Below are 19039 nucleotides of genomic sequence, written 5' to 3'. Positions count from 1 at the left end.
GTGGTAAAATATGAAACGAACTATAGTATTTTTCAAAAGATTGGAGTTTGGTTTTGGTAGAATGCATGTTAAATTCTTCTATATCCCCTGAGTACTGTGAATAAAGTGAATGTCATAATTTTAACCAAAATCATCTCCTTAAGATTCCTGAGGTATTTCAAAGGTAAATTTAAGTGTGCTAAAAACTTTGTAAATTTTCTGCAAAAGTGGTTGTCAGATTCGATGCAGTACTTTTCCGTTGCTGATAGGTACACACTGGTGGATATTTTGCGTGCCATCCTACTCTCTTTAGAAGCCATGATTGAAGATCCTGAGCTTCAAGTCAATGGATTTGTTTTGATCATAGACTGGAGTAACTTCACCTTCAAGCAAGCCTCTAAACTTACACCAAGCATGCTGCGATTGGCTATTGAAGGCCTTCAGGTAATGATTTTCAAATTATCCCTTTTCTCAGTCTGCCATGTTTGAATTATCTGTGGTAGAATAATAAAATGTCTTATTTAAAGAATAATAAAAACACATTTAAAAACTAATTTTCAAGCACAAACGATAAAACACTAATTGGACAAAAGGTTATGGAAGAAAAGCTAAAAGATGTGGGCCTTTTAACGAATGGAAGTTTGTGATACTTGGCCTAAGCCCTCATTATGTCTAAACATAAATGCTGGAGATGATCTGGGATTTTTATCTTGATAATCAACTCAAGCGAATATTCTGGCTTTGAGTTATTAACGATCTAGGCTTGTGTTTGCTTGTTTGTTTCTCTTTCCTTCTCTGTGTATAGTTCTTAATTAGCTAAATATTTGGTTCATTATTCTATTTAACCTGGTGAATTTGGGATATGATTAGCAATATCTTCATGTTGCCCAATCACTGTTAGAAAGCCAGTCAATCGACTTTCTTTTTTTTTTTTTGGTATCTAAGATATGAAATCACTGTTTTGAATTACTTTTTTAGACTGAATTCGGGTTTTGGTTGCTCTCTGTGTGTGTGTCTGTGTTTGTAAGCACCATCATGTGGAACTGACATAGGGATGTTACATCTTCCAATGAATGACACTGAACTGGTTAGGAATTATACAATGGAAAATCAGTTATTATTTAGTGGCATGTCATAAACCTAATGTTGACAACTTTTTTTAACTTTTAGGATGTCCTGCTCTTTCTGTACTTTGCTTTATGCTACTTTATAGACAATATTTATGGAATAAAATTTAAATACTTAAAAAGATTTGCAAGTTAATTCTTGAGTGATGTTATTCAGTATTTATTATCAGTATGTTCCACATGCATTTTAGAAATTTGCAACAGTTAATTTTTGTAACTTTTGGCATTGAAAATATCACAAAAAGAGCTTATTTTATCTTTGTCATTTATCCATTAGGCTACATGTTAGATTTTTTTTTTAAGTTGAGTAACCAAAATCATCTAGAACTCTACTTTATAATAATTTCTGACTGCGTCTCTTGGCGCTTAAATTGATGGATGATGGTCTCCTAAAAAGGTCACTTCTCCAAGCAACAGGACATTGTAACCAAATTGAATTCACAGTTTGGGTTTTGGCTCTGTAGTGAATAAGACACACAGATCCTTTTCTCTGAATAGGTTTTTCCTGATGCAGTTTTCCTGACTTGCTCTTGGTGAGTCAGCCTTGCTCTTACCTTATCTTGAACAACACTTGTTCAACTCTATAGAGACAGTTAATAAGGGTTTGGAGAGGGCATGTGTTTGGAAATATCTATGTCATGTAGAATCAGTCCTAATTCTGCCCTATTGCCAGCAGTGTATAAAGTGATCTTCACTTTGTAGAGAAAATTGTTTACCACCAACCACAGTACTTAACACGGAATGGTAACCTATCCTTTTATAATTGTGACCCCTACTTAACTAACATGAGGCGTAGGCTAGGCTTTCAACACATGAAGAACTGGAGAACGTATATTATTTCCGAAAAAATTGAAGGAAAAAAAGCACCTCAGAGATAGACTCAGTATCTTGCTGTTTGCCAAATTTACATACTTTATGGAATCACTTAATAGTAATCTAATAAGTCATTGCTGGAGAAAAAACCAACCATTTGGACATGTTTGGGAGCTTACTCATTACCCACAGCCCCGATCAAGCTCTGTTAATTGCTGAGGGTCAACACAACGGGAACTCAGTCGGATTAAACCTCTGTGCTTGTGTTAGGAAAATGGTGCCCCTCCCTCAGGAACCTGTGCTGAACCACCTTATCTCTGCTCCTCATCAGAGTTACAACCCCCTTTCCTTTCCCCCAGGATCCACACTGAGTGGCCAGGGTTGATTCCTCCTGATTACCAATTAGGAAGCCACTTAAAAGAAGGGAGCGCCTCCTGGGGATAAATTTGACATGTTACTAATTTTTCAACTCAGATTTTCTCTGTTCAAATTGATTTTTAAATGCTCTCTATGTGTATCTGTGTCTATGTCTATATCGATATTTAGGAACAATAGAGATTCTGAATAGCAATATAAGATGTGCTAAATATGCTCCATTGTGACATGTATGATTTCATATTAGTTTTATACTGAAGTGACATTTTCTTTTTTTTTTTTTTTTTTTGTCTTTTTGCTATTTCTTGGGCTGCTCCCGCAGCATGTGGAGGTTCCCAGGCTAGGGGTCTAATCAGAGCTGTAGCCACAGGCCTACGCCAGAGCCACAGCAACGCGGGATCCGAGCCGCGTCTGCAACCTACACCACAGCTCACGGCAATGCCGGATCCTTAACCCACTGAGCAAGGGCAGGGACCGAACCCGCAACCTCATGGTTCCTAGTCAGATTCGTTAACCACTGTGCTACGACGGGAACTCCTGAAGTGACATTTTCTGACTTTCCTAATTAAGACTGTTTTATTTTGCACTTATTATATGATAAGTATTATTCGTATAATATATGTTTCATACAGAGCATAAATAAACATGTTTTTGATTTACGTAAGACCATAAAATGTATAAAGATACATAATTTTAGGTTGTTAAAAACAACTACTACTATCACTAAGACCGTCACTAACACCATATCAACCCCCTTCAATTATTCAGGGAAATCAAGAGGTGATAACATTTTAAATAACTCAGTGAAATTTATGTCATGTCATCATTCTGCGATAATGTTACTTTTATTTAGGCAAAAAAAAACAAAAAAAAAACTTAGGGAATTGATCCAAAAATAAGAAAAGCTACCAATGGGTTTAGTGCCGGGGAAAAAACTTACTTTACTGATGTGTATTATTAATGGGATGTAATTGTGTTTCAAAGAGGACCCATCTCTCTTCCTTTTGAGGTGACTATATAACCTGCCTATCCACACACACACACCAATCCTCTTTTTCTTCAAGCAAAAGAGTACTCTGAGTGACCCAGCTAGAGATAGCACCTTACACTTTGGATAAAAACATATACCATTGCTTTAAGGTCCACCTATGATCATAGTACAAGGCCAATAGAGAGACACTATTGAGGGGTGGAAATAGAATGGGCTACAGAGGCAGGCAGACATGGGTTTAGATGGCAGTCCTGCTGCATATCAAATACTTGGGCAAATTACTTAACTTATTTGGATGCCGGTCTATTCATTTATACCAATTTTAAAGCATTGTATTAGAAATGATACATCTTGCACCTAGCAGGTGATATTAATGATTGAAGAAATTGATGTGGATAAGCTCATTTTTCAGGTGGCATATATTTCGGGATGTGTGCTGGTTTTCTGACAATTCAGTAACTACCTAGACTGTGAAGACTTAAAGACGATTGACTTTGGGAGTTTGAAAAATACCACACTTTTCTTTTAGTGCTCAGATGATAGGTACACAGTTTGCATTTTTTTTAAATCACTTCATTTAGTGGTTAAATAGATTCTAGATTTTTTCATGTTAGATGCCAAATCAAATTTCATGTTGGAAGCCAAACAAAAAATGAGATTGTTTCACCTGGTGAAAATTAGTCTTTGTTTCCTCTGGGATAAGCTCCAGGCACAGTTGGGAAGGTGGTAATTGTGGAGATAACCTTGGCTTTGAGGGATGACAAGAGTTTGCTAAGTGGCCAAGGACAAGAAGAGGAATTTGAGTAGGGAAACTTTGGGGAGGTGATCGGAACAAATGGACAGCTATAAGGGGTTGAAAGTATGTGATAAATCTGTTTTGATCTGGCTAGAGTGAAAAATGGATTGAAATGAAAGACCAGAGATGATCTGGGAAAGGCAGGCTGAGATCTGTTTCTAGAGGATAGAGGAAAGCATACGATGCTGGTTGGCCTATGTTTTCCGGACATGGGGAGGTTTGGGACAGGAAAATGACCTAGTCACTCCTCTGCTTTGGAAAGATCTCCTGGGTAGAAGAATTGACTAGGATCAAAGGAGGCAGGGTTAGATATAGAGAACCTGGGACTACCCTGGAGGTAGTTATATTGATCTCATTTTGTAGGACAGATAATGAAACTTCAGGGAGTTTAAGACACTTACCTTCATTTTCTCAATTGACATCAAGATTTGAGCCCAGGTTGTTTGATTCCAAAGAGCAATGTCTTTCCTGAATCTTGTTTCCAATTTTTTTTAATTAAACAAAATATTTAAAAATATTTTAAAGGTTACTTTCCACTTATTATTCCAATTATTACAAAATATTGGCTATATTACCCAGGTTGTACATGTACATGCTTGAGCTGAACTTACACTCAATAGTTTGTGGCTCCTCCCCTCCCCCACTTGTTGTTTCTGTTGTTTCCAGGGCTGTGCCTAAGAAAAAGTGGGTAGGCTCAGGTTAGAGTAATTTCCCTCTCCCATGTCAAAAATCCTCACATTTTAAATCAGGTGAAATTTCTTTATTAATATAGTAGAGTACTAAAGTAGTCACAAATGGCTGGCCTTGCATTTTTTTGACATCAAGTGGCAAAGCCATTCTCTTCTTCCCAGTGAGTGGTCTCCTTGAGTGACACCAACATCCTAGTTCCATGTGATGAAGGCCAAGGGCAAGACACTTTTCCGATAGCGAAAGAGATCTTTTATTCACACAACCACAAATTGGTAAGCCATTTATTTTATCAATCCATGGCTATTCTGTATGCTTTCTCTCTGAAGAATCTTCTTCAAATATATATATTTTTTTAATGAAAGGCATTCCACATTTTTTACCAACACAATGCAGCTCCTTGATATATGAGGCAGCATCAGATTTTGTGTTTGTGGAGATAAAGTATTCAGGCTTTGTTGGAAAGAAAAGAGGAAGGGAAAACTGTCTTGCTCCTTACAAGAAGTTAATTGATTAGGGTAGTCATGGTAACTGGAAGCATCTTAGAAAATCAATACAAGATTAAGTGGATGTTACTTGTTGACTCTAAGATATCTACCTGGGAAGCCAATTAAAGCGTGAAATGTTTGGAAATACCTGGAACAGCTTAGACTGTTTGAATTTACAATGAAGTGATATGCTGTTAGTATTTTTTTTGGTTGCCTCTTGTTCTATTATTTTTTTCTTGTGAAACAGTACCTTCTTAAAAACTCTTTAGTAATGAAAAGCTCAAACTCTCCTATGCATCCAGAATCTCTTATTTGATTTTCTTAACTTAACCTGACTCTACCTATGTTGTTTGTTGCCCTTTGAATATATTTACCTGTTATTCCCCCTTAGCTCTGTCCTGCTGTGCTTTTGCTTTCACAGTTTCATAGGAATCCCCAAACTCCATCTGCTGAAAAGTACATAAATCAGTCAAGATGTAGCTTGCTGGCAAGGGTATGGCTATAACAAGGAATTGAATAGCTCTTTGAATTGCTACATAAGACTCAGATGTAGGGCCATCACCAAGTGCCTAAATCAGTGCCAGATATTCTGAGAGCCCTTAATAAATAGAACCTGTGAAAGAAGAAAGAATATGTAATCAATTCACAGTACTTAATGCTGGCCTTTTCTTTTGACACAAGGGTCCAGTGTTATAAGCAGCCACCAATCTGCTAGCTCTGAGAGCTCTGGTCATTCATGTGGAAGGCAGAAAGTGCTGCCACTACAAATTCTGGCTCTGGCTGTTTGGAAGCCCAGTCTTACCTAGGGGAATTGCCAAAAGCAGACGCCATGCTAATGACTTGGAATACTCTTTTCTGGGGCTAACAGGGGAGAAGCACCATTTATTTCAGTCTAGCACTATCCTATTCAGTCCTCCAGAGCTTACCCACAATTCCTGCTACTTTGAAATTGTGTGTGTGTGTGTGTGTGTGTGTGTGTAGAATGGTTATGGGAGAATATGAAATGGGAATTCACTGAGCTATTGAATAAATTAGGTGTTCATAATAAAACAAAGGACTCTGCTTTGCAACAGTGTTTTTTTGCAATGGTTGTTAACCTGCCAATAATTTTCAGGCTCATAATGCTTTGATAATAGCAGAAACCTCTTGCATGCAAGCTACCTTGTAAATTTAAGGCAACATGATGGTGCAGTGATGGGAGAGTTCTTAATGCCTATCTTTTTGAAAATGAACACACAAACTGATGAACTATATTCATTCAGACAGCCTAGAGGTGGGAGCATTTATTTTCACTTTTTGTATGCACAGGCAGAACCATATTGAGAAACAGTGACAAGGGCAGTGTGTGAAAAAAGTGACATTTTGTTCATCACATGCATAGCTGTTTTAGCTAAGTGTGCTTCCTTTCAGTTATTTTTTTTTTCTTTCAGTTATTTCTTAACCTAAAACAAAATAAATGAAAACCCTAAAGTTGCTTTATTTCATGGTGTGAGAATGTGGCTTGGCTGAGAGGTTTAGTCCCCAAAATTAGGACATTGGAAATCTTTTTAAAAGCTGACAATAGGCATGTAAAAGCTATATATGATATTTAGTTCAGTAAGCATGCTAGGGATTATATAACCTTTGCTAACAGGCTAGGTTAATTCTGCATATGTATAGACATGTATATGCATACACATGACACATATATGTACTTATACACACACACATATATATATATCTCACTATTTTTTTCTTGCATTAAAATTGCTGGATCTTTTTGATTGGCAGCTAAATCCATTTAAAATGTCTGGTTTCAGGAAGTAGCTGTCAACCTTGACAAAAAATTAAGAGATAAGTGCACTAGACTTATTTAATATATGCTTACTGAATTAGAGTATCAGTAATTATTAATAAAATTAAATATCTCTATATTTTCAACCCCTGGAAAAGAGACTAGTTATCATTTTTCTTCAAACAGCCAAAGAATTTAAGCAACAAAAAGGAAAGAAGCGCATAATCTTTCAGTTTGAGTCATTGAGATAATGGTAAATGGATAGAAAGTACTTATCTATAACAAAGAACTGAACAAACTATGAGCTATTCTACATTTCATTTTATTGGCTATGTTTAGACGGGTCCTCAACTGGAGAACAAAAACCACGAGTAACTGCCTTTCTTATTCTTTTTAGTGGCAATGTAAATGCATCTTGATACATTTTTATCTCCCAGCAGAACTTCATTTTGTCACTCTCTTCAAATCAACATTGCAAAATGTGAACATTCACTTATCTTTAAAAAATTAGTTTAGATACTACCTTAAAAAAAAGAAACCTGCCATTTGCAACAACCTGGAAGACATTATGCTAAGTGAAGTAAGCCAGGCACAGAAAAACAAGTACTGCAAATCTCACTTAACGTGCAGTAACTAAAAAGTCAAATTCATAGTAACGGGAGTGCCAAGGCCTGGGAGGTGGGGGATATGGGGAGATGCTGGTTAGAGGGTACAACATTTCCATTATAAGATGACTAAATTCTGGACACCTAATGGACAGCATGGTGACTTAGTCAATAATAGTGTATCATATATTGGAATTTTCTAAGAGAGTAGATCTCAAATGTTTTTATACACACGCATATAAAAAAGTAATAATGTGAGGTGATAGATATGTTAGACTGATTGTGACAGTTATTTTACAATGTATGTATATACCAAAACATCATCTGTGTACCTAAATATAAACAGTTTTTGTCAATCGTACCTTAACGAAACTGGAAAAAATTTAGTTCAAGACCCTAGTTCCATCAGATTTTCCTACAGATGTTGGACCTCCTTGTCTTTCTAATGCTTAGTCATTTCACCTTCATAAAGGTAACCTTGTGGACATCTAAATCAAAATCTTTTTATTTTTTTTTATTTTTTAGGGCTGCACTTGCAACATATGGAAGTTCCCAGAATAGGGGTCAAACTGGAGCTGCAGCTGCCAGCCTACACCACAGCCATAGCAACTACCAGATCCTTAATCCATTGAGCAAGGCCAGGGATAGAGCCCACATCCTCACAGATACTAGTTGGGGTCATAACCTGCTGAGCAACAACGGGAACTCCTAAATCAAAATCTTTTGAAGTCTCAAATTAAGGTGTCATTTTTATTTTCCTATGTTTTTAAATTCTGACACCTTTTTGCCAGAATCTTGGAGGTTAGCAATTCTTTTGTCCCCTCCATAGGTAGTGAGTGTTCATGTATTCTCTTAAGATTGATCTGGAAATTAAAATACTCTTTACTTTTCATTATCGCTCTTCTGAGAATTTGTTTTAATGGGCTTAATTTTTTTCATATATTCAGTTGGAGAAGTCATAATAAACTTATAAGAAGAATGCCTCCTTGGATTTATCCTGGGCTACTCTTTGATGCACCATTAATAATAATGTGTTTCTATGGCTTAAGTCAACTGCATTTTGAAACATCTCAATCAGTTGGAATTTTAATATGTGGGTGAGTGTGAGGTAGTTGTATAAGTTATACATAGCTGCTGTAACAAATAAACCAAAATGTGTGCATTGGCTCAACCATCTCACTGTAAGGTCAAATAGGGTGCTTTGATCAATGTAGAGTGTTTCTCCTAGTGAGTCAGTAATCTACCTGCCTTCCACCTTGTTGCCTTACCACTTTCTATGTGGTTTTCTAGGTCACTTTGTTCAGTTTCATTCCATTTTCCTATAAAGTGAAAAAGTGTGGAGGACCGCATATGATACATTGCTACCTGAAAACAGTGTACATTGCTTTATTTGAACTCTATTGTCTAGAAAACTCAGTCAATAATCATAACTACAAAGTGGGCAATGGAATGTAGTCTGTGATCCTAGGAAGAAGAGCAGTGGTGGATGTTTCATCCTCTCTTTCACAATGCTCATGCCCTAAAATAGCTTTGATGACTCTTCTATCAGCTCTTTACAGTGTATTTGCTTATTTGCTTATGTTCTCTGAAAGGAAGAGGTGATAATTAGACAGTGTTTAAAGGAAGTTTAATTCCAACATTTAAGCACAAAGGAATAGACAACTCTTCCCTACAATTCATTCTGTGTTTGGATTGCAATCTCTGTACCCAACCAATTTTGCCTAGGTAAGGGTGCTGGCAATTTCTAGGCATCCAGGTCACTCTACCTATATCCCTATAGCAAAGATAACACACCTGTGATTCAATCCATTCAACTCTCCTAAAATCCTTTTAATTTAAAAGGAGAAAAAAGTAAATCATTCCTTTAACATCTTAAGATTGCATATAAGACAATTATGGTGATGTGATATCTTTACATTGAAGTTAGAAATCCTCTGAATTGGAGATTCAATTTTCATTAAATGAGAATATGACTTTTTAAAAATTTGAGATGAGCTACCTTGAGAAACTGCCCCCAAAGACTATTAACTGCTAAAACACTGAAGGGATTTCACTATAAAGTTCTTTTGCATAGACTTAGAGATGAAAATCCTTGCCACACTTTAGGATAGAGAGTACATCAGTTTTTACCATTTTGTCAATACCTCTCAAGTGCTTTATAAAACAGTTGAAATTTTACTTATTGTTTAGTCATTTAGTGGAAACATGCAAGCATGTCAATATAGTTTTAGTATAGAAATTAATAAAGTAAAAGTTACATTATCAGTACCTAGCTTTTATATTGTGTACTATAAAGAATCCACTTTCCTCTTGAAAGTATTCTAGGAGATCATTTCCTGTTATGATTTTGCTTCTTGTTTATTAGATCTGTATTAGAGCTGTCATTCAGAAATTTTAAAAACTTCACTCTGATATTTGCTCTTTCTTAGATTTACATTTCTTAAGTGTTTGAATTCTTTTTTCTCTCTTTTTTCATTTTGTTTTGAAAATACGTAAGTTTTCACCTGAAAGAGTGGTGAGAGGTAAAATTGAAGAATACTTGCATTCTATAACATGTGTTTATTTTGTTGTCACATTAGTTGATAGTTTTGTCTATCTAGCATCTAGAAATATAGATTCAAAATAATTTCCCTCAGTAATTTTGAAATCACTATTTTATAGCTGTTAGGCATCCATTATTTCAGATAGGTAGCCTGGATCCAGACAATTTTTTGTAACTTCGTAGGTAGCTGTACTTTGTAAAAGATTTAAGATCTTTTTTTTCTTCTTTGGCATTTACATGCATGCATCTGGGAGCAGATTTTTTTTTTTTTTTATGTGTCTACCAGACCTTAATGAATCCTTCAGTTAGAAAAGAAACATTTCTATTTTTCTTCCCTTCTAATTTTTCTCTGATCTTTTTTTTTTTTTAATACTTCTATTGTATGGGTATTGTATCTGTGGGCTTAATCACCTATGCATTATGATTTCTTTCTCTCTTTCTTTCTTTTTTTCTTTCTTTCTTTCTCTTTTCTTTTTTTTTTTGTCTTTTTAGGGCTGCACCTGTGGCATTTGGAGGTTCCCAGACTAGGGGTCCAATTGGAGCTGTAGCTGCTGGCCTACACCACAGCCATAGCAACATGGGATCTGAGCTGCATCTGTAACCTACACCACAGCTCACAGCAATGCTGGATCCTTAACCCACTGAGTGAGGTCAGGGATCAAACCTGTGTCCTCATGGATACTTCTGCTGAGCCATGATGGGAACTCCTATGATGTTTCTTGATCACATTTTTAAATTACATTTTTATTTTTATTTTTGAAATTACTGTGGATCACATGCAACTGTAAGAATTAGTACAGAGAGATCTCATATGTTTTCCTCAATGGTAACATCTTGCAGAAATATTGTACATTCTCACAACCAGGCTATAACATTGATGTAATAAGGATGAAAGTCCTGGTTACTCACTCAGTCTCTTACATGACACTGGTTGGGGATGGAGTGCCTCATCACAGCTTGGTGAATTTGCAGCTGTCATCCTTTGCTAGTGTGGGTGGGAGTGAGATCACTTTTTTTCCTTTTCTTTTGGTGTTTGGCTGGAATAGAATAGTTATGCACAAGAGTTATGTGTGTTGCTAATATGCACCTTTCCTTGTCCTTTTTTACAGTGAGATCAAGCTTTAGTTAGGGCTTTATGATATGCCCATTGTAGTTTCCAGTTTCCTGAGCAATAAATCTGAGATATATGAAGCAAAATCAAACCCAGGGCATTTGCTAGTATTTCATTCTTTAGGTCCCAAAGTCCCTGACTTGTCTGCCTTCTTCTCCTCACCTTTCATAGTCTCTTGTTTTATGTATAATGCCTAAGCTTTTAAGTTATACTTAATGGGAAGAATAAGAAAAAGTAATTATTCCATCTTCCCAAGAGTGGAAGTTAGAACCACATATATTTTTTTATCTTCCAAAAATATCAAATATTTGATTTAATAAAGTTACTCTGCCTCATTTAGTTTTCAATGTGGTTGTAAATTTATTATAGTTTACTGTTTACTGTCATTTAAATTTGTGGAGACAGGTGAGGAAATTGTGTTTATTCAGTCTACCTTATTGACTTGGAAGCTCCTTAACTCCTTAAAGCCAACTATTATCTAGTTTATGATCACACGATGATAGAAATGAAGGTCAAGAGGCATGATTTTTATCTTTAGATAAAATTTAAGGGAGAAATTCTTCTGTGTAATAACAGCTTTTTATTATTATTATGTTCTTTAACTCCCCAGAGAAATCTTTTCTAGGGTGAATATAAAATAAATTTATTTCCAAAAAATAAAAATCCGAGAGATAAATTCATAATTCTTTGCAAATCAATATAGAGCTAAGACTAAAGCTCGGAGAACCAGGTTTATTTGCAGGTAACAAGTAATTCAGGCAGATAGGGAATTTTATCTCTTGGTTTTCAAAGACGACCTCAAAGACCTGCTTTCAGTCAGCCCATTATCTGCCTAAGATGGCTAAGAGAAGCACATTCTTGGCCATCATCAAAACAATAAATGCTAAAGAGGCTATGTAGAAAAGGGAATCCTCCTACACTGTTGGTGGGAACCACTATGGAGAACAGTATGGAGGGTCCTTAAAAATCTAAATATAGAACTACCATATGACACAGCAATCCCAGTCCTGGACATATATCTGGATAAAACCATAATTCAAAAAGATACACGCACCCCAATGGTCATTGCAGCACTCTTTACAGTAGCCAAGACACGGAAGCAACTTAAATGTCCACCACCAGAGGATTAGATAAAGAGGATGCAGTAAATATATACAATGGAATAATTGTCAGCCATAAAAATGAATGATATAATGCCATTTGCATCAACATGAATGGACCTAGAAATCAACATACTAAGTGAAGTAAGTCAGATGGAGAAAAACAAATGTCATATGAGCTTACTAATATGTGCAATCTAATAAAAATGACACAAGAACTTACAAAACAGAAACAGACTCTAAGATTTCAAAAACAAACTTATGGGTACCAAAGGGGATATGTGAAAGGAGGGAGGGAGGGATAAATTAGGAGGTTGAATTGACATATACACACCACTATATATAAAATAGGTAGGTAACAAGGATATACTGGATATAACAGGGAAATCTACTCAATACTGTGTAATAACCTATATGGGAAAATAATCTGAAAAGGAATGGCTATCTATCTATCTATCTATCTATCTATCTAACTATCTGATTTACTTTGCTGTACATCTGAAACTAACACAACTTTGTAACTCAACTACATCCTATAAAATAAAAAAAGAGGCGAGTACATTCCACCACTTATTAGACAATGATGTGTTGCTACAGAGCTGGTGAACAAACTGTATTTAGTGATATCTGTTGTCTCAACAGGAGGTAGATCATCATAGTGGGTTATTACTATGTACTAAACTTGGAGACGTAATTTAGTCAGTGAAAATAGAGTAAAAACACTCTGCTGTAAATTATAACAGGCTATTTTCTAGCCTCATAAATATTTGGATCTGGAAAGTGCCTTAACTCAGAAAGAGTTAATGTGGCTTCAGGGAAGCACAGAAACCATCAAAGGAGGCTTAGGCTGAATTGCACAGCACCACGGAGAGCTCCTGGAAAGTCTTGCTGCTGTTTGTCTTTTCTGCTTTGCAGTTCTGGTTTTCTCTGGTCTTCACTATCTCTAAAGTAAGCCCCTCTACCTCCTGGAATAGGTCACAGTTCTCACAGAAGTAGAGGTTTCGATTAGTAACCCTGAGTCTTTTTTTTTTTTTTTTTGTCTTTTTGCTATTTCTTTGGGCTGCTCCCTCGGCATATGGAGGTTCCCAGGCTAGGGGTCGAATCAGAGCTGTAGCCACTGGCCTCCACCAGAGCCACAGCAACGCAGGATCTGAGCCGCGTCTGCAACATACACCACAGCTCACGGCAACGCCGGATCCTTAACCCACTGAGCAAGGGCAGGGACCGAACCCGCAACCTCATGGTTCCTAGTCGGATTCGTTAACCACTGCGCCACGACAGGAACTCCCCTGAGTCTTATAGTTTCTCTGTTTGAGTCAAGGCTACATTTTTCATGTGGTCCAAGGGTTTTCCTTTTAAGATTTCCTTTACAATTTAGCTCCTGTTTTTTGAAATTACTTGCTGGAAACTCATGTATTGTTATTGGAATTAGAACTATCTTCTCTCTTTCCTTTCTTGTTGAAATCTTCGGATAAGTTGTATATATCCTAATTTTTACAATATAAAATGTTCCTAAGTTGGATATAGGGTAAATAACACTGTGATATGTGTTTCATCATAAGGCCATGTAAAGAAAGAAAGAGATTTTTTTTCACCTGAGAAAATTGCTGGGAAAGTCATGTTTTGATTATATGCTTTCTTCATGAAAGTTATTTGTACAAAAAATTATACAGGATATAGTTGAATGCAAAATTGTCTCTCTGCTTGACAAGTGCTAGAATAGGTTAAACTTGAGAATCAAGCATTCCTGGGCTTAAATCTTGCCGTAGCCACATCCAGATTTCAATTTTAGATAGACCACTTACCTGATCCTAGTCTTTTGTTATCACCTATAAAATTGGGATTAATACTTTCCACCTGGTGTTATTATGAGGATTAAAAAAGATAACATAGATGAAAGAGATTGGAATGATACCTAATCAGAAAAGTCTCTTGGTTATAGTCAGTCCTGCCCATGGACTTCTTCCCTGCCCTGGGCTCAAGAAGATAATCTGAGAAAACTATGTAACAGGAGAATTCCTTCTTTAGAACAAAATGCAATTTTTATATATTATAATTAATCAGCCTAACTTGACAGATCAAATAGAACTCAACAATTTAAATTAGGTGGGAAGAAAGTTAGGTGGGCCACCCCCATTTCCTGCAAATTATGAAGTTTTAAGAAAATTAAGTAGGTAATTTTCTCTTAGAAGTTTATAGTTCCTGCCTTTGTTATACTAAGTTGTAAGATAATGGTTAAACATGATTATAATAAGTATTGTGCTTTATAACATGTAGAACTCATTGGTTTGTTCCTAGGATGTACGACTTTTGAGATTTTTCACTCTTAGGAATATCACAAATATTTTCTGTTGAAATATGTGAAGAGACCTGTATATACATGATTAATATACATATCTCTCCTTACTGATCTCAACTAGATGATGAGTTCCTCTGTATCAAGAACAATATTTAATTCAGCTAAATAATTCACTAGCTGGCTATCAAGGAGGATCATATCACTGGTCCTGGATGGGCTAAAAGCTTGTTATAGAACTGCAATTCTTAACACTTTCACCCATGGTGAAATAGGATGGGAAACTCTTGGGAGAGTTTCCTGCACTGGAGAGTGCAATATCTAAGACATTGGAGAGATTTAGAGGAATTAGTAATCAAAAGGACTATAGTAAAGAGGGATGATACATTAGAGAAAGTCAGTGAAAGGATTTCCTGAGCAATGAGGTTGACAGGATTCAGAAATACTACTGGCCAGGGGATAGCATTTAAATATCAGTAGTATGTTGGGTACAATTATTATTAAGTGGCAAGATTGGAATTGCAACCATAAGGACCTGGTCCTTAGAGAGCTATGGATATGGTTATGAAACATGGTGTTCCTATAGGAAAAATGATGGAAAGACAATAAGCATTGCTTAAAATATTCAATGAAAAGGAAAGAAAAGGATTGAAGGCAGCTATTCAAATATAAAGCTAGAATGCCATGCCTAGTTCCCTGACTTGAGACCATTCTCAGACTCAGAATCCATGAACTGAAGGAGATTACAAATCCCCATGAAGAAGGATCCTGCAACACCAAATGGATTCTGTGATGGATGATGTTCCGCTGCTAGGACTAATGTTTGCAAAGAATTTGTGGTAATATGGGCAATGATTATGTATAATCTTTAAGTGTGTGTGACAGAAACAAATGGAAAATATGGTCACATTTATGTTAGTAATATGTTAAACAAAGAAGAAAATGTATTAGAATGTATGCAATGATTATGTGAGAGTGGTAGGACCATGGTGAAATTTTATTTTTTCTACTTTCTGCATTTTACCGTTGGAACAGTATTTTTATCATAAAAATTTTATTTCAAACAGTAATGGATATACAGTAGAAAATAAAGCACATTATTTAACAAATAAATATACATGTGCCATGTTTAAAAGGTTATCTTCTATTTTAAAGTGATAATAACATAGTCTGATGAGAAAATTAATGGAATCAGGCAGCTGCAGCTGCTCATCTTAAGAAAATTATGCTAACACACATAGCTGTGATGGGTCACAAAGGAAATTTACAGCAAGACCTAGGAAAGCAAGAGTCAGTGGAAATGTAAATATGCTTTGGAGTTAAAAATCAGACATGCTTATGAAAGCATATTTCATAAAGCTACCAGTCCAATATATAATCCAAAATATCATGCTAATATACCTGGTGTGTAACAATCCGTTTCTGGTAAGAGAAAAGAAGGAAGTTGTTACACAGTCACCAATAAGCCTCATTTAAAAACATTTTTTGCAAATGTGAATAAGAAAGCCATGGGTGAATTAAGTAAAAGACAAAAAAGTGGACATAAATGACACCTTATAAAAACATGCTTTTAAACAGTACCTCTTATTTCATGCCTGTCAGTCATACCCTTAAATTATTAAAATTAATTCTAAAAAATGGCAAAATAAATTTCACAGACAGAAATTATTTTAGAGTTCAGAGGAAGGAGTTGTGGTGTGAGAATTAAAATACTAGAAATGTTTTCTGGAAGTTTTAGAAACTGAGCTGTATCAAGGACGGCATGATTTGGTATGTATACAGATCAAGGGAGGGAAAGAGCAGAGCTAAGTATAGGGGTAAAAATTCACAAATTGCATTTTGGATATGCAGCAAATCTAGGCAGTCTGATGCGAAGGGTTGATGAAAGATACACAGCTGATAGGTTGGGGTCAAAATGGGATGGAATTTGAATTTGAATTGCATTTTTTTAAAAATTTTTTTTTTGTCTTTTTGCCATTTCTTGGGCCGCTCCCACAGCATATGGAGGTTCCCAGGCTAGGGGTCGAATCAGAGCTGTAGCTGCCAGCCTACGCCAGAGCCACAGCAACGCAGGATCCGAGCGGATCGAACCCGCAACCTCATGGTTCCTAGTCGGATTCGTTAACCACTGCGCCACGACGGGAACTCCTGAATTGCATTTTACAAAGACTGGGGAATCAATGAGTATTTTGAGTCAGAGAACAAATCATGGAAAATGGTCAATTGACATAGTTCATTTGTTCATGATTTCAGCCCACAAATATCTATGGAGTGGAATGATTTTAAAGAAAGAAATGGGTAAGTTGGTAAGTTAGGAGACTTTTATAGTAAGGCAGCCCAGGGATACTGGAAAGTCCACGTTAGTGCCAGCCAAGTGATGATGAAAAAAAAAGAGGAGGGTATTTTTTGTCTGTGTCCTTTCTGATTCACATCTTTTCCTGTCCCCCCTTTTAAATCTCTGTTACCTTTTACCTTTGTTATGTGCAAAACAAATCAGTGGTCCTGCCTCCAACTGGCCCCTCTCCAGTCCCACCTCAATATGAACATGGTAATCACAGCTGTCTTTCTAAAATATGATCTAGTCACCAGACATCTTCCTACTCCATGCCTTGCTCACATTGTTCCCTTTGCATAGACAAGAAGTAAGGGCTCTGGCATGCTGTGTAGACCTAGAGCTTGTCAGACTTACCTCGAATTAAACAAATCAGAGGTTTTGGCAAGGCAACAGTTTGAGACTTAAATTAAAATTCCATTTAAAGATACTCTTGAAAAAATTAAATCATTTATTATTCATGATAAATCCTTTTTAGAAAAGATTTTCTTGACAAGGTTTATACTTGCATTTGCTCGAGATCTGATGATAAGTTGTATTTATGATATTAATGCATTTATAGAGAGGTCCATTCTGTTTTATAGGGCTTTTTAAATGAAATTAATTTTCTCCTAAAATCTGATCAAATGTTGGTAAATTGTAAGCAACTGTTTACATATTTTACATATTTAAAGGTTATAAATTCATGATTGGATTCTTCTTTTTCCTGTAGACTTTCTAGACTAATGACTAAGTACAGGTGAATGGAAAACCGAGTATAAAAATATCAGAGCGCCTTCTAATGTGATCTTTCTTGTCTAATAGAGATGCTATTTTTTTGGCATTCTATGTGACTCTGTATAGGGCTCCTGACCATTATGTACAGATCTAAATTAGTTTTAGCAGGTTCATGTCATAGGAGCACATTCTGTATCAGATGCTGTCGTGAAGAGCTTAGCGTGGACATGTCTAGAATCTTAGAATTTTAACATTTAAAGGAGACATAGAAGTCACACAGGCCATCTTATGTAAGTTTGACTTCTATGGTAGAATTAAGGGATGATTCTGCAGCTTCTGTTTATATACATTCAGAGCCTGCTAGTGCAGCACCTCAAAAGGCAGTCCCTTTCATCCCTAAGGGTTTGGCAAAAAAGCTCTTTCTTAAATTATGCTAAAATCTGCTTTGGAATCTTTTACCTGTTGGTCCTTATACCAACTCATGTAGACGGGATAAGTGTTCCTGCACCTAATTCTTGACCTTTTACCTAAAAATGTTTCAAAAATATAGTCTGTTCCTTTGAACATTTAGAATTATCTGATATTTTTCATTTTCTGATTTTATTCTCCAAATACATTTGGTCTATTCCTCCATCCCTTTCTCTTATGGCAAATTTTCTAAATAGTGTATCATTCTAGTTACCTTCTTTTATTTTTTATTTTATTTTATTTTGTCTTTTTCCCTTTTCTAGGGCCACTCCTGCAGCATATGGAGGTTCCCAGGCTAGGGGTCTAATTAGAGCTGTAGCCACTGGCCTATGCCAGAGACGCAGCTAGTTGCCTTCTTTTAAATTCAAATTATTTTTTTCATTTTATCTCAAAGTTAAAAAAATATTGCATATGTGTTTAAATAACTGTGGCAAATATCTCATTAAATATCATTATATTATTAAATAGCTAAAGGTGATGTTAACTTAAAATTGCAAATGCTCTGTAAAAGTGAAAACAATATATCAATGAGGGAGAAAGGAAAGGGCAATAATAGTTTACCTAAGGGAAGGAAACAAGATATCTGTAGAAAGCCCTGGTAGGATTTTTGAGAGAAGGGAAATTGTTAAAAGCATTAGAGGCCGAGGAACAGTTGAGGGGGAAAAAAATCTCATCCTTTGTACATGATGTACATGATAGGTAATAGCAAGTCAATTAATTTAGTTGTGTTTTAGCATTCATGAAAAAGTAAAGTAGGGGAGTTCTCTGATGGCTCAGCAGATTAAGGATCTGGCATTGTCATTGCTGTGGCTTGGGTTCTATCCCTGGGCCAGCAACT

At 36.0% G+C, this 19039-nt stretch overlaps 1 protein-coding gene across 1 annotated transcript in view; it reads left to right on the top strand.

Annotated features, from left to right (window-relative positions):
* The window catches only part of CLVS2 (clavesin 2), a 64698-nt gene that overhangs the window by 14121 nt on the left and 31538 nt on the right, over window positions 1–19039 (top strand). Inside the window, exon 3 of the mRNA XM_047759409.1 lies at window positions 249–423. Within this exon, the coding sequence (XP_047615365.1) occupies window positions 249–423 (175 nt within the window). The remainder of the gene's footprint in view (window positions 1–248; window positions 424–19039) is intronic.

This window comes from Phacochoerus africanus, chromosome 2 (genome assembly GCF_016906955.1).
Source record: "Phacochoerus africanus isolate WHEZ1 chromosome 2, ROS_Pafr_v1, whole genome shotgun sequence".
Taxonomy (NCBI): domain Eukaryota; kingdom Metazoa; phylum Chordata; class Mammalia; order Artiodactyla; family Suidae; genus Phacochoerus; species Phacochoerus africanus.
The sequence above is the reverse complement of the archived record's forward strand: the minus strand, read 5'-3'. Positions and strand labels throughout refer to the sequence as shown.